Below are 17,691 nucleotides of genomic sequence, written 5' to 3'. Positions count from 1 at the left end.
CTAGTATTATTATATTGTCATGCTTATGAATTATTGGCATTGCTTAGATTTTTTTTTTGCAGATTTTAAACGGAGAGTTGCTTTTAGTTTATTGGTGAATTTGTTTCAGTGCTCTCTCAATCTAGCAAGGAGGACAGAAACAAAAAGAGCCACCTACGAGCACCCAGACATGAATATTAAAGAAAATGTAGGGGTTCGAAGAACAGGACTTGTTTGGAACATCTCGAACTACGAACTGACCTCAGCTGAGATGCAACTACTTCCAAAAGGTTTGAGTTTTGTGCCAATGGCAAATTCTGACTTTAGTGACATTTTAATACAGCGACGGCTGTTTGCATGTAATGTAATGTTGAAAAAATTGTTTGGAACTAAAAGGGACAATGTTAATTTTAGCTTAAAAAGCCGAGTGTGTTTGTTCTGAATATGCCATCGAACACTGAGATTTTTTTTATACAGGCTTGTGAAAGGGTTTTTATAATGATTTTTGTAAATCTGAGTATAAGAAAATTGACAATCTAACTAAAGATGAACGGTTGGCTTTGTCTTCCGTACACAATAATAATGAGATCATCCATCTGATAAAGGTGGCCATGTTGTTGTTGTTTTGGATGCTTTGTATTATTATGCCAAAATGACAAAGATGCTTTCTGGTTTAAATATATTTAAGATGGTTACACAAGAAGTGATTCAGAAAATGTGTGAAAGTGTTCATTCTCTCCTATATGAAAATGTGTCTAGGACATTTAACTAAAGACATGTTTGATTTCACCTCAAATACACGGCCTTCTCAAAATACACAAAAACCCCTTAAAGCCCAAGTTTAGACCAATAGTTGCAGGGGCTGGGTGGCTCACTGAGCCCATTTCTGTTTTCTTGGATAAGGAACATAGAAAGGTTCTATAGGACTATCAGGTTGTGTTTAGAGACACTGAACATTTTTTAGTTGATTTGCATACATTTATGGCTAAAAATGTGGAAGGCAAATTTGATTTATTAGTGACCTTAGATGTAGTATCTCATTTCACATGTATTCCAAACAAGGAAGGTTTGGAAATGGTTAGTGTGTTTAATGAACCATGGTGTATATGATGAAAAAAGAGTTGATTTCATATGCATGTTGTTAGAAATAGTGTTAGAGTATAATGCTTTTCTTTTTGATGATAAATACTACTGGCAAACATCTGGGGTAGCAATGGGAACCAGTTGCGCTAATGCATACGCTAATCTTGTGATGATGGAGTGGGAGAAGAGATTTATTAGAATAGGAGGTACATCTAATGTAATATTTTATAGAAGGTTTGTAGATGACCTCTTTATATGCTGGAAAGGTGATTGTGATCAACTGGTTGCCTTTGTTGAAGCTCTGAATAAGAGCTGTGACTTTGTTAAGTTCACTTGTCAGAGTTCAGCCCTTAAAACTGATTTTTTTAGATGTGACAATTGTCAAAGAGGGAACGCAGTTTTGTACCCGCATACATAGGAAGGAATGTTATCCTGCTTCGTTCTTGGAAAGAAGTAGTATGCACCCACCGCATATGTTCAATAGCATTGTAGAAGGACAAACATTAAGGGTGTCCAGGATATCATCCATACATACTGATTTTGAATCATGATTGGATTATTAGTAGAGGATATCCAAGAAAGGAAGTGGTACATGCATGTTTAAGAGTGAGAAAAGAAAGAGAGGGGAGGGGGAACCCTACTTCTCTGATGGTCACAGAATGGTATCTCATAAGTCAAATGAAGGAACACAGGTCCCAGTAGTTTTATTGTTTTCCCAGGGTGTACATTTGGTTAAACAGATCATAAACAAGAATTGGCATAATTTACTTACAGACGAAGAGGTCACTGGGATAGTGGCATTGAAACCTAGGTAAACATATAAGAATAGATTTGAACCTAAAGCAACATTTATGCTATCCACGATTGTTGAAATCTCCAATTAACTTGAATTTAGGCACACAGAAATTTGGGGCATGAAATTTCTGCTCATGTGTTGATGTGTCCAGGTATTTTAGACATCCTGATACCAGATATTTATGGCAGATTAAATGTAGTTCTGATTGCAACACCATAAATCTAGTGTACATTGCTCATTGCACAAGATGTTTTAGATTCTATTTAGGAAAAACAAACTGTAGGCTTAGAGAGAGGATTAGAAACCCATGCTTATTGTGTGAGGAGAGGACAGGAGCATAGCGCCATAGCTAAACATATACTGCTAGAGGGTGATACTTATTCTTTTGTGTTTCAGGTCCTTCAGGTGATATATGAGAGCCCTAGAATGGGTGATTTATCTAACAAGACTGACTCTCACGAATTAAAGTGGATTTTACATCTGGGAGCTCATTGGGGGTCAGGACTGAATGATATGCTTTCCCTCTAACCAATATTAAAAGATAGGAGACTGAAGCATTGATTCATCATCATTATTATTGTATATGTAATGTTTTATGTATGGGTTAGAAACATTTCTGTATCTTTATACATGACTTTGTAGCAGTGTATAGGTATTTGATCATGCCTTATATGTGTATGTCTTCTTAAATTATTTAAATTAGCTAAATTATCCAGTTAATTAGTTTTTTAATTTGGAGGAAATTTGAATGATTTGATTGGATGTTTTTTAACAAGCTTGCATATATATATATGGAAGGCATTAGATGTAAAGATTTTATATGTCTGAATAAGTAATGTTTCATTACGAAAGCGCTTGCACACTGAATAAAGTATATTGGATCTGAGGAAATGTTGTTTTGCTTTTGTTTTTGGTAGTGTATTGCTGGTTGTTGCCTTTTCCACTGGAGTTGGGGTTTGTTCTACATTTATTGATTTTACTTGCAACACTCTGTTCTTTGGACTTTTGCTGGACTTTTTTGCTTAATTTGAGTAAATAATTTTAAAATCTATGAGTGTTTCAGACAGACTGAATTTTCTGGCTGGTACAAAACTCAAACCCATACTCAGAACATCAGCGTTCTCTGTTGAGATGTTGACATTAGAAAAATTAAATACTGTAAAATATTTAGTAGAATTCTGCATGCAGCTAGATCCTATGTCATCTTCCACCATACTGCTATTTGAATCCCCTACTACCAAAAACCATGATTCACCAGCAGCTAGTTCAAGGTTAATGGATTCTGTATTTTTATAACTGATGTTCCCCTTAGTCTCACTACAAGGTCCGAAACAATTCAAAAATTGATTTCCATCACTGGATTCACTGAACTGTGAATTATCATCTAAGGTAGGAGAATGGCTGAATGATATGGGTACCCCGTTAGGATCCCCTCCATCTGTGTTGGTGTGGGGGGATAGAAAAGGAAGAAGGCAGAATAGGTTGATTATAAGGGGACACAGTTCCAGCCCCTTCAATGCTTGCTCTTGTGTCATTAAAAGTACAAGAATTGTCAAACCTATCTAAAACTTAATGTGTAGCAATATCTTCCAACCGCTTTAATACACTACTCCCCACTGTCAGTTATAACAGCAGACATAGTACAATTGTTGTCATGAGTTGGAGTACATTTGATAATGGGGCAGTTAATGTCCGTTCCAGAATTCTCTGATTCACCAGAATGACTGAAGTTATTACACTTAACACTGATAACTTCCTTGTTAAAAATGATGTAACTGAATCATTCCAGATAGAATCTACCAAACATGAAGAAGTAACCAACATTAGCTGTGAATCATAGTGCAGATCTGATATTATCCCATCAGAACAATTATTAACATCAGTAAAATCATTACCATTAGTTTTAAAACAATTAAAACCAATTGTAGTGTTTAGGTCAGTGCAAACTCTTTCAAATCCCATGTTCGCTGCATTAGTACCTGCTGAATCAAAAAAATCTTTGACAGTCGTCCTTCAAAAAATCATTCCCATCTTTTTTGGTACTAAAGTTACCAGTAGTCATATTGTGTGTTAAAAAAAAAAAAACATTCTGACTTATTTACATTATTGTCATTAGTATTTTTTATAAAGCAAATTTCTGTGTAATCAGCAGTATTATTACCAAACATAAGACTTGGGGATGTCCCTTTCAAAATAGGACAATCAACATGCTTCATATCACATTTATTCCCACAACCAGGAGTTTCTTGGCTGCAAGCATTACGATTATATACTGGATAATTGCCAATAGAAAACACACAATGATTTACAGAGGTTTGTTCATCAAAAAATCCCCATGGTGGAATGAAAGTCAGTCACTGAAGCAAATAAGTCTGTTCTACTAGTCCTAGTTTACTTACCTGCTTTGATAAACACTTCTCTTCCTGGTGTCTTTCTTCCCTTTGAAGTTTTTTGACCACAAATTCTTTTTGTTATTTTTATTTTTCTGTCTATAGTAAGTCCCAGAAGTTTTGGGGCGAGCTCCTAAATGCTCAAAGTTGGAATTTCTATCCCCAGAATTGAATTCTTGCTGTAAATCTCCATTGTGCCTTCCTTCTTTCTGTTTCAGTCTTTCAGAACACCTTAGAGACTGGTCTGTGTCTGAAACTACTTCCTGTTGAACCACAATGTCATTCTCAGCTGAATTTATAATATTGACCTGTCCTTCATCTGAATGCACTGTCGTGATTGGGTGGTTTCGTTCTGAGACACTAGTGGGCAGGGGATATGCTGTTTCAGAATCCCTTTGCCGTTTCCTGTTTTGAATGGCACAACAGATGTCATCCATTTTCTTGAATAAATTGCTATAATTTCTGGAATAATGCTCAAATAAGCCATCAGATGTAAGACTATCATTAATGATGTCAAGATTCCGAGAAAGTTTATCCAACTTCACCTCATTTTCATGTATTATGAGGTAAATGATGTCCGTTCCTGCCTTATTAAAAATATTGAGAAGGGCTTTGTGAAAATCAGAATTCAGATCCACCTCATTAGGGTACCGCCACAAACGCAGACCCTTGGGGATAAGACCCCTCTATAAATTCTCATGTAAATATGCATTGCCTAGTTTAACTTTCTTGAAGGCTAGCAATTTTTCTTCAAATAAGTTAAGTTCTATGAAGGTACACTGCCCAATAATTTCATGGTTAGGATACACATTATTATATATCAATGTTGGTAGAAGAAAAATAAAAAATATCACTTCTCCAAGTATCAAAATCAATAAATTGGTGGTTGGATGGTTCCCTTATGTTCCCTGCTGCTCCAAGCTGGTTAGATCAGGCAGAAAGAGCCCCAGAACATTGAGTTAACTGAGAAGAAATACCTTCAGGGGAACCACTGCTGCCATGAAGTTGTTGATTGATCTTCTCCAGAAGAGAGGCCAAATTGCCTATTCCAACTGGAATTTGTGGGACCAGGTCATTGGTGGGAGACCCCGAACCTCTTCCAGAAGCCATAAAAAAGTCCAAAAGAAAAGAACAAAGAACCACAAGTAGTGAAGCTGTAATTAAATCAAAAGGTGCATCAACAAAGTATTAGTTTAAGGGTGTGCACACTTATGCATCCAGCTTGTTGTACGTTTTTTATTTTTTATATTCCCCCCAACAGATTTTCTTGTTTTTCAATTGCATTGCAGAGGTTATAGGTCACATTAAAGGTGGAAAAAGTTTTGAAATGATTTATTGTGGTCTCATGTTTTTATACCACAAAAACCTGGTGTGTAAACTTTTTATATCCACTATATCTGTGCAGGCTGTAGGTAAGAAACAACAGGATAACGTAACAGCTATAATTGTATTAGGTCTTATGACATAACTATATTTCTGTGGAAGTGAGTCGGGAGTCCAAAATCAGAGAGCAGAATAACTTGATGGATATTTTGTATAGCTGAACATAACTAATCTTAGTTCAAAATTTAAATATACAAAGAAAAATAAGCATTTTGATCTTACCCCCTGCACAAAGTGCTGAACATTTTGACCAAGAGCTGTAATACCAGGTGTATCCTGTTGGATTGTTGCGAGTAACAGGCGCATTGAATCGATATCGAATACCCTGAGACTCCTCTCTAACCAGAACCTATAAAAATAAATTTTGCAATTGTCATTAAAGGCAGCACTTACAAAACCATATACTTTGAACTTACTGCACAGACATCAAAAATGTTTTATTAAGGAAGCCATTCAGACACTACATGGAACCTTTTGTAAAGACTGATATCAGTTTAAGATTTAGATTAATTTGTGCTGTAAAACAGCTATTTAATTAAATCTATTTTTGTTTGTTAGCAAAATTCTGAAGCTGATGGAACAAAACAGAAGTATGTTTCTTAGTTTTTATACTGTCTGCATAGGCACTAGTAATGTGATAATCATTCAAAATTATGAAAACATACTAAAAACTAAAATGTGATTTCTCCTGTCATCTCTTAATAACACAGATGCCATTGCATCCATTAATACTGAGGGCACTACTCCCTGTAATATTCCATTCTCTATAACAAATGTGCCTGAAGCTGAACCTTATACAGAGTGGGAGCATTAAAATATATGTACCAACTAGTACTGGTACAGCTGACCACTGCACCCTAGAAATTTGGTGAACCAAATATTAAAATAAATGGATTGTGCTTTACTTTTTAATGGAAAGACACTCTCTGTAAAACTGGGTGCTGTACAAGCATAGAATACTGACTTTACATGTTAAAACATGTTTGCTAAGTCATAGAAACCTGAAGCTGCAAAGAATATCTTCAAATTATTATTCTTATTAGAACAATTTTTTACTGTTTGCAGTTCTCATTTTCCATTGGACACTTGCCACCTCCTTATATTCCACTCAAAAGAAGCTCAAGGTTTATTACGCTGCTTTATAACAAACAGATGAAATTAAGACTACCAAATGTTATAGTCAAGAAGAAACAACTACCCCCATATCTCCTGTTACGACGTTTTTCTCTGTTCCAGTATAGAGAGATGTTGGACCTGTGCTGGTAAAATATATAATTAAAATAATACATTACAGCCTCCCTTCTTGTTCAGTCAAAAATAAACATTATGTGCCCATAGATCAGCTTGAAAAATGTCTCCACTTTTCATCTATAAATGCCAGCTAGTTAAGAGGCGCAGTTATGTGTTTGATAATGATCACTGCCAATTTAACAAAAACATAAAATCAAAAAAATGAAAAAATCCAGTTTTTGATGAATTATTAATTTTATGCTGACCCCTATATCACTCCTGACTAAAACAACAAATGTTAAAATGGGGAAAATGGTGTCTGATCTTCACTGAACTATGTTTTTGATAAATTCTCAAATGTCTGACACCTCTCAAACTTTAGACGTAAAATTTGGACAAAGAATCCTGAAAAGTAGGAACATCGGGCCAAAAATCAGTATGATTCATTAGCATGAAATTTATATATATACATATAATTCCTTCCATTTCCAACAGGAATTACTGTGATAAACACTGCATGCCTCAACTGAAAGAAGTCAGTTGAAAGCAATACATTTAAAAAGCTTTTGCAAAGTATTCCTTTTTATCACAAAATCGACATAATTAGAGCAAATCTCCAGACTGCACCTTTAACCTATCACACAAGTTAAAATGACAGTCATTTACTTTTATACTGTTCATGTGGGTGACAATCTACAGCTTCCAAGCCACACATGTGCTCTTTGCTGGTACAAAAGACAGTAATATCAATAAATTTTAATTTTCTCCTTCCATGTAAATGCATACAACATGTCATACAAACTTTGTCTTTCTTTAAAGCTACCAATTTATTTAGGAAATCTCCATCCATGCCGAATAATTGTTAAATTACAAACACCTATTAGAAGAGCACAACAATTATAATGACTAATTGGATATTGCTGAGTTTAGTCTTGGAAAAAAGGTAATATAAGAATAATGAGACAAGGACATTTGCAAAATATCAACTTTTTTCTTGTGAGCATTTTGTCTCGCTTGTTCAGAAACATCTTAAATAGAGTTTATGCTCAAATCAGATTTCCATACAAATAGCTCCCAAGGTTATATCCATGTCATGCCCTCAATTACCAACATATCAGCCAGAGTTATCAGATTTAAAACAAATAGCCACCAAGCTTATATCCAAGTCATGCCCTCAGTTACCAACACATCGGCCAGAGTTGCTCTTATCTTGTAGCCATCAGGATACCTCTGCTCGGACCTCTTTTTTACGGGTTCCTATCATGAAATGAAACAGGCTAAAGACCAAACAGCTTTAACATCAAAAATGCCGTTCAGCCATGTGTTTTTTGTGAGATTGCAGAACAGTGAGGATTGGAAAATTTTCCCTTTCCTCACTGTTATGCAATCTCGGAGTTGGTATATATATAAATAGTGGGGGGGGACACAGCACCCCACAAGAGCGACTTCGAGGTATGGCATTTTCAGTGTTTAAGCAGGTCACTCACTGGTCTTTTTAGTCTCATAATATCGACCACTGGAATGTCCGAATGGGTGGAGACCCATTTTCAGCAGATGCCAGGGGAGAAAAGCTCCACAGTCATAAATACAAAAATTTACATACAATTGACATAAAATATAAAGCAAAATAAAGTGAATGTTACAATAGCACAGATTATTGAACGAATACCAAAGGATACAGATGCTTCAAGATACACGAAGTACATGGTAGCGAAACATGTATACAAGGTTACGTACTATTGTTCCTCATTTATGGAAATTTGAAGTAGTTTTTAACGATATAATGCGATTGGTATAGCTAGGTTAGCAAGAAAAGGTTTGAAATAAGTATATAAAGTTAAACAAGGTGATAAAGGGAGTCGTTTGGAGGAGAGTCCCCTGAGTAACAGTAAGATACAGCAGACGTAGGTTGGTATAAAGTATACTGACAGTTAACCCAGACTGGAACACAGACAGAGCCATAAATTGGATAAATGGCTTTTGAGCAATTTTGTAAAGTGGGCAGTATGTGACATAGAACTTAAAGTTTGAGGGCGAATGTTCCAGATTTTGGCTATATGTAAGGAGAGTCACCTGCAGTATTGTTTGCTTTGGTTAGTTTTAATAGCGATTTATTAGTGGAACATAAGACACGGTTGTTGGCATAAGGTTGCAGTAAGTTTTGTAGGATAGGTTTTTTTTTTTCAGGTTGGTATATTAGTTTATGTGATATGGTAAGTTGGGTATCAGATAGGTGATGAGACAATTCTAAACATATTAGTTGTTTCAGGGATAAGCTGTGGTGGGACCTATATGAAGTGTGTGTGAATTTTGCTATTTTATTGTAGCATGCTTCTAGTTTTGTTAGATCATTTTTCTTAAGATTGGTGAGTATAGGTAAAACATAATGTAGAGTAGAGGGTAGATGAGTTCTCACGATGGCTATTTTAGTGTTCTTGGTTAGGAATTGTTTGTTTTGTATAGGGTACAAGCTTTTTATGTACCTTCTTTACTGACTGAGACATGAATGTCAAATTTCAAGTTTTGGCCAATAACAACACTTAGCAGTTTTCAACCCAAAAGACGCTTAGACCCCCTCCTGCATTCTACATCACTTCTGCATCAAACTTACAGATTATAACTTTTACATTATTCAAAGATATCTCTACATCCTGTACATGTTGAGTGAAAACTGTAAAGTGTGCACCTGTAAAATATTCATGACCACTCCTCTTCTAGGTGAGCGCAAAACAAAAAGGTATGGCGTACTACTCCCGTTAATATTAGATGTGTAATCTGTAGAAGTATTTAACTTGTGGCAATCAGTGAATGAAGTAAGCATGCATGCTTTAAATAGTAAAATTGGAGAAGGTGGAATACTTGAATGTCAAGGGGACTTTAGACTAACCATCCAACACTGTCAGTATTTAGTCAGTGCATTGTAGTAATGAATCAAGAGCAAGTAAGTACATCATCTGGGCAGTATGGACCTGGTACAGATGGAGAATGTTACATGTTTGTAACATCACAGGAAGGCAAGAACATGTTATGCATAGAAGGTTACCTATATTTCCATGAATGGCAAAATAAACAGAGGTACTAATGGTGTTGTAGGAGAAAAAGTCAAGCAAGATGCCACAGTAGAGCAATTATTGTAGCAACATCTGTAGGGAATGAATTGCTGAAGTCTACTTTTCATGACCATATACCACGAGTGGAACATGGCTGAAAAGTATTAGGTATTGTCAACAATACACAACAAAGCAAAAAGTGAGATTATCTGTGAGAGTTGCTTAGTGACCATCTGTCTGGGGTGAGTAGTGATGTCACTTTGCAATTGCCCACATGGTAAAATTAAACAAATACAATACATAGTGTTAGGTGGAAATGTGTGAGAGCCACTAAGCAGACGCCTATGGCAATTATAGATGTCAGTCCTCAGAACTGGTCATTAAAAAATGGTGAATTTCTATTCAGAAAGGTGAGTGATGACATGTCTAACAATGTCATTGTGTGTTTGACGAAGTATGAAAACATAAGAGAATCAGTCCTCCTCGGATATATAGCCTGCGGATGGTGCCTATGTCTTATGCAGTCATGTTCTAAGACAGTTGTACTCTATGCATGGCTGTAAAGAAGGGGGAGGAAGAGACAGAAGTTTCCCTTTCATCGCAACTTTCATGACTTCTAAATTGCTTCATATCTACACCACAATGTGGAACAGTGTTTTGGATATATTTTCAGTGTTGTTTCACAGTTAATCGATCACATGTCTGTGATTTTGGAGTGGCAGTTATAAAGAGTTTGCACAAGAGCTTTAGTACACATCACAGATGTTGCTACTTTCATCTCAGACAGAACATTTGGTGTGGAGTTCAGCATGTAGGATTATGTTCCCACTTCCATCAAGACGAGGGGTTCTGACAATTTGTGGAAAATTTGTGAAACAAATGTGTCTCTCGTATTTCTGCCTCATACCGAGACACCGAATGCTTAAACTCTTTTTGTGGTATTACACCAGTAGATACTGCTGAATTTGTGTCTTACATTGATCACTATTATGTGTTTGATAAAAAAAAAAACAAAAAAACAAAAAAGGAAATTTTCTCATCACTTCACACTGGCTCCATGGCTAATTCTAGTATTTCCACCCAGCCTATGGTCTGCTTTTATAGTTAACAATGCAGGTCTGAACTGAAAATCTTGTTGAGGGCGGGTACAAGCATTTAAAGTGTCTGCTTGGCCATTGTTAGCCAAACCAGAGTGAAATTATAAATTGCCTAGTAAAGGAACAGAGCAGGATTGACCAAGTTCGTGTTTGTCTCTCCTCAGGAGAGTTATGTATTCCACCGCAGAAACGTGCAATTGACAGAGACCGATTTCAAGCTCGTATTATAACGTGTAGAGCAGATTATGATATCTTGGAAGTACTGCAACTCATCTGTTATCAACTGCAGACTTAGTTTTGCAAAATATCTTAAAGTGCACAGGCTACAGTAGTACAGCATACTATGATTTATGAAGTCGACTAAATCCATGTTCAATCATTTCACCATTCAAACTTTGAATAATCAGCTTTTTAATGGTTGCATGCATGCATTCAACTAAAGGTTGCAGGTTCATGTAATGTCATGGATCCTTATATATACATGTGTGTGTGTGTGTGTGTGTGTGTGTGTGTGTGTGTGTGTATATATATATATATATATATATATATATATATATATATATATATACATATATGTATGGGTGGAATGGATATATCAGTGGTATGTAATGTCGTTACAGGTAAGTGGAGTTGGGGAGGTTAGAGTGCTTTTGCGTGTGTGTGTGTGTGTGTGTGTGTGTGTGTGTGTGTGTGTGTGTGTGTGTGTGTGTGTATGTGTGAGTTAGGGTTAGGGCTAGGAATGAGTGAAGGATAGGTGCTGTGTGTTTTGTGTGCGAGTTTGAGTGTTGTAGGCTAAGTGTAAGGGTTGTTAGCTTAAGGGATAGCTGTAGTGGTGTTTGTGCACCTGAGTCTGTCTTGTGTATTGACAGTCTTACGGGAAGTTTTCATGAAATTAAGGTATAGGGTTAGGATTGGGGAAAGGACAGTATTTAGGTCTAGGGTTACGATTAGCACCAATTACTAAGGTAGTGCAGGGGAGATGGACAGACCCATTGTAATATAATCAACTCTATAAAGATTTCTAGAAAAAAACATATTAATTCTCAGCTGCTCAAATACCTTACAAATGGCAGTCTACTCTCTATAACCCAACATGGTTTCCATCCCAGTCATAGTATAAGAACTGCCCTTCTGAGCTTCACCAACACCACTGATCAAAACAGAAACAATAGTAACTAATTTAGTCTCACCACTTTTAATTGACATGGACAAAGCTTTTCATTACTGTTTCACACCATAAATTCCTTATGGACTCTCTTCCCTTTGCCTTAATTAGATATCACGCACCTGGTTTCACTACTCTCTGTCCAACAGATATCAAGCTGTAAAATGGCAACAAGACCTTTCTCCATTTGTTCCAGTCTTAGTTTCAGACACTTAATGGTCAATACTAGACATTTTCCAGTTAAACATTTTCATAAACAATTCCACACCAGCAGCAAACAACTAACCTTAGTTCAGTATACAGACGATGCAGCACTTATCTGTTCTGCCCTAACATTAAAAGTCCTTCAAAAAATCACTTGAGAAGCTTTCTCATTCATAGAATCTTGGCTTTGTGAAGCAAACTTAGTCCTAGATCGATATAAAACAAAATAATGCTTTCACCCCTTAAAAATATACTGAACAAAAATACATATTCAACATTCTTTCATCTAACAACACAAAAACAACACAAAAATTGAAACTGCAGTGCAAAACAACTATTTAGAATCCTGCTTGATGTTAATCTTAAAATGACCAGCACCTTCTTCAAACCATTAAAAAAAATCATAATGAAACTAGGCTTCCTTTTCAGAGATAAAAAGGGTCTTTCAGATACTGCAAGAAAATCTATAGCACCAACTTACTTGCTCTTACCTCTGCTATGTGGTCCCCTTATTCTCAGAAGCCTTAGTGCAGCCTTCAGGATGAAACTAGACACACATTATTTGCTATAAACAATCATTACTGTTCTCCTTAAGGGACCCAAACTGTCTTGAACTTCCCTGCTACTTGACTTAGAATTTCTCATGGCCCACAGTCTAATATATAACTCTGAAAAACATGCTGTGACCCTACTCAAATGCAACGATCTACATTATAAAAACAAGTCCCTCCTAGTTATCACAAAATCGTATACCTTGGCTGTTAAATCAGTATACTCGACTTAGGCCACAAGCCTCCAAAACTCTTTCCCACTTTTTCCAGCTTAAGATGACAGAAAGAAAGAAAAATGCTTCAAAACACAACGGAAACATCATCTGAAACATGATCTAAACAATGCCTGGATCTGATCAAGTTCCACATCTAGCTAATCCAACTATATTTTCATCACACCAGTAGTATCACCCCACATCTGCAGCTACATTCGAAAATAAAATACCTCTCTAATAATTTTCTTCTGTTTTTTTTCCAATAACAAACCCTTCTTCTCTATTCCCTCTCTTACGTTCTCCAAATTCTTCTTTCCTTTTTCTATTTTCTGTCCTACCACTATCTTTTTTCTCTATCCATCCTGTTTTTACTTACATTTACTAATTCCTTCCTACTTGCTCCTTCCTCTTGTCACCTATGCTACTCAGATTCTTTCATAATGTGTTGTACTCCTCACTTGTTTCTACTAAAAAGTATAGCATTTCAGCGCAATCTTCATCTTTATTCCTCAGAAAGACATGGATCTGCCTTATCCTGCTTTTTAACTAAGCTCTATTTATGTATCATTACCAATTTATTTTAGAAATTATTTGTATTCATATGTCTGATTTCAGCTATAGCTGTCTTTGAACACCACAGCATCAATTTCAAAGAATGTATTTCTGTAAATTCTTCTTCTTCTTTCAGCTTTTTCCCCGGTTAGGGGTCGCCACAGCAGATCACCGTCTGCTCATGATTGGCAGTGGAGTTTTATTGTGTCCAGTTGCCAGCCAGGCACCCAACCTTCCACAGAAGGCACACACACACAATCACACCTAGGGCCAATTTAGAGTGCCCAATCCACCTACAGCATGTCTTTGGGATGTGGGAGGAAACCGGACCACCCGGAGGAAACCCACATGGTCACAGGGAGGACATGCAGACTCCACACAGAAGGCACCCCAGCCGAGGATCGAACCGGAGAACCTCTTGCTGTGAGATGGCAACGCTAACCGCTGCACCAACATGGCTGCCCACTGCATTTCTGTAAATTAATGTATGTAATTTAAACTGAACTTCGTTTTTGAAACATGTAATGTTGTACAGATTTTCTCCCCTTGCCTCTGCTGAAACTGAGTTTTTAGGTCAATCTGGCTTTCCAGGTTAACAAACATAAACAAACAAATAACTAAGTCAATAATTTACCTTAACTGTAACCAAGAGCTGCTTAGCCACCACTACCTTTGCCTAAGAGAAACAACAATATCTAAATATTTGCTCACCACCTCTCTTTATACAAACACACCTTCCTGTAACACCACCACATAACCACCTCCAGGCATTATGTTAATTTACTAATAAAATGTTACTGCAACACATAATACTCTTTGTTCTGTTTATAATGACCTACCTTGCTACATCGTACCATAATGTCCATATCACAACTACCCACTTCCCCACCAAAACAAATAAAACCCAGCACAATAACCCACTATATAATTTTACCATATCACTTCAGCTATTTAACACCTCCACTACAGAACTCTTTTTATTAAAATATTCTCACCCAACAACTAATCCAGGTCCAGCCCAAAAATACACCAGGCTACTTATCAAACTCTCATATCTATTCCCAGTCATTAATAATCTAATTAAATTATGAGGTGACATGCACCTCAACCTAGGTCCTCAATCCCAAATATACACTCCAAACCACTTAATCAAACGATCCTTTCCAACCACTAATATTCTCTGAAATAGTAACTCTGATCTACTCCTATTAAACACGAACCTGAGAGGCCTATCTAATAACTTTCATGAATTTCATGCTACTATATCCCATTATTCCCCAGATATATCAGTCCTAACTGAAACCTGTCTACATCCCCACATCCAAGACAATGAAATCCTTACCCACAGCTACAATATCCGGCAGCATAGCAATATTATAAAAGGACAACCTCAGACTTGAAAGACTTGATAACAAGCCCACTGACTTAGCTAATCCAGAAATACTCATCTCCCGCCTTCAAATTACCCCTAAAAACATATCATGATAATAGCCATATATAACTCACCAGGCAACAAACCAGCTATTATTGAGGATTTCCTCTGCAGGTGTGATGTTCAGTCAGGAAACTTTAATAATGGGAGACTTCAACATGGTCTGGACTACATTCTCCTCCCATAATCCCTCAAATTTTATATACTTCCATGGTTTCAAACAAGTAATGCAAACCTGTACTGGATATGACAAGCACAGCAAAAAACAATCAATTTTAGATTGGACCCTAATTGATGCAAACTCCCCCTGCAGCTGCTATAATTCTGGCTGTCTTCCAGACAGCCTATGTGATCACCTGCTCACCAAAAAACACCATCTACAAACATATCTACAACAAAAGGAACTTCTCCCCTAACTCCTTCAATGCTCTCTTACATCAGTGTGACTGGTCCCCACTTAACAACTTCACCTTGACTCAGCAGTCCAGTGTTTTATTGAAAAATTCCTCTCTATCCTAAACAATCTAGCACCCCTCAGTAAGATGCATGAAAAATCCAAACCTATCCCATGGCTCACTATTGATGCAAAAATTATGGCACCTATACAAGGAGAACAAAAACCAAACAACCCTTAACACCTACCAACTACAAAATCAAGCCAAAACACAAATAAAGCATGATAAAAAACATGCTATACAGCATTCAAGAAAAACATCACAATAACCCAAAGAAATTCTGGTGGGACATCAACCAATTTCTAAAGCCGGGCCATTCCACTATGCCAGCTCCATCCACAACTAATTTCACTGAAAGTATAGCCTCCCAATTTAACACACACTAAATCTATTCTGTGCCTTATTAAAAACAACATCAATCCCCCCCCCCAACTATTCCCACAAATCAGGAAAGTGACCTCAGTGAATTCACTCTTAATCCCATAGAAATGTCTGCAATAAAAAAAAGCACCGATCCAGACTTAAACCATCCTCCCTTTCTGCTGACCAACTCCCAAACAAATTTCTTAAACTAGATGTAGACATCATCTCTTACCCCATATTAATCTTAATCAACCGGACTGTAAAACAGAAATACATCCCTATACTTTTGAAAATCTCCTATATAACCCCTTGCACAAAGGTGGCACCACCACTGAGTTCAGTAATTACAGGACAATTACTATTCTTTCACCCATAGTAAAAATACTGGAAGAATGTATACACACTACTAGACTATCTCCTACAAAGCAACCTCATGTCCACATCCCAACATGGTTTTTGACCAAAGCACAGTACAACAGCACCCCTTGTAAATTTCACTAACTCCATCAACAGCATAGAAACAATGGCTTACTTGCCTCATCCATTTTTCTCGACAGGCCAAAGGCCTTTGACACAGTTTGACACCAAAAACTGATCAATGAGCTAGCTTCCTTAAACCTTTCCCAATCTGCCCTTTCCTGGTTTGCTAGTTATCTAACTGACCATCAACATACAATAAAGTGGCAAAATGAACTTTCATCTCTATTATCAGTAACATAGGTGTACCTGAAGGATCAATCCTTGGTCCGCTCCTTTTCTGCATTTTTACAAATACACTCTGTTCAGCCACTCAACATGCAACCATAATTCAATAGGCTGATGATTCCTCATAATATGCTGAGCTCCTTCCCTTCTTGAACTCTTGCTAAAAACCCAACAATCCTTCCTGGATATTTAACAACTCCTTTCAGATAGGAAACTTATTCTAAACCCTAACAAAACAAAGCTCATGCTCTTCTCCAGTATCAGAAAAACATATCCAGTATCTCCCCTTTACTATCCACTCCTCAAATAATACATTAATCAAACCAGTAAAACACACTAAGCTCCTTGGGGTCACAATAGTCAACAAGCTTAAATGTGAAAAACACCTCGCTTTTGTAATCAAAAAGGTCCACTGTAAGTTAGGTTCACTATACAGAATTGCCCTTCCTAACTGACAATATCAGTCATTCCATCACTAGAACAGACTTACTGTCCGCTCTCTTGTATGCTTCGCCAGTAATTACTAATCAACAATAATTTGATTTAAATAAACTGGACTCCTGCTATAATAAAATAGCTAGATTTGCTGCCGACCAACCATCCAGAGGACATTATTGATCAGCACTACTTCAGCTTAAATAGTTAGAACTTCAAACCCACTCTCCCGGAACCAGCTAGTCCTAGCACACACTACCTTGAACCACCCAGACAACTGCCCTACCCTTGTCAACCTAGTTCAACCTCTCACCAACTGTAGACAGCTAAGATCCTCACAGAAACTCATACTAAAAGTAACAAAAGCCAGTGATAGCCATGTTGACTCCCTATACTCCAATAAAATATCCAAATCTTGGAAAGCTGTGCCTCAAAATATAATCAACACAACCAACTCATCCAAGCTCAAAATGCTGCTTAAACAACAGCTAAATGATACCTGGCTGTGTTCCTGCACTAAACTGCTAAATTTCCTTCCTTCTCTCCCTTAATCTCCCTCTCTATCTTTATAAATTTTAATTAGTCCATCCATATTTTTCCTTGTAA

The 17,691-nt window shown here is 36.8% G+C and overlaps 1 protein-coding gene across 1 annotated transcript in view; it reads right to left on the bottom strand.

Annotated features, from left to right (window-relative positions):
* LOC122787163 (A disintegrin and metalloproteinase with thrombospondin motifs 10-like) overlaps positions 1-17,691 on the bottom strand; it is a 1,217,364-nt gene that overhangs the window by 172,353 nt on the left and 1,027,320 nt on the right. Inside the window, exon 20 of the mRNA XM_044053741.1 lies at positions 5,854-5,980. Within this exon, the coding sequence (XP_043909676.1) occupies positions 5,854-5,980 (127 nt within the window). The remainder of the gene's footprint in view (positions 1-5,853; positions 5,981-17,691) is intronic.

The sequence above is a fragment of the Protopterus annectens genome, chromosome 13.part0, assembly GCF_019279795.1.
Source record: "Protopterus annectens isolate FY-2018-M chromosome 13.part0, PAN1.0, whole genome shotgun sequence".
NCBI lineage: Eukaryota > Metazoa > Chordata > Ceratodontiformes > Protopteridae > Protopterus > Protopterus annectens.
The sequence above is the reverse complement of the archived record's forward strand: the minus strand, read 5'-3'. Positions and strand labels throughout refer to the sequence as shown.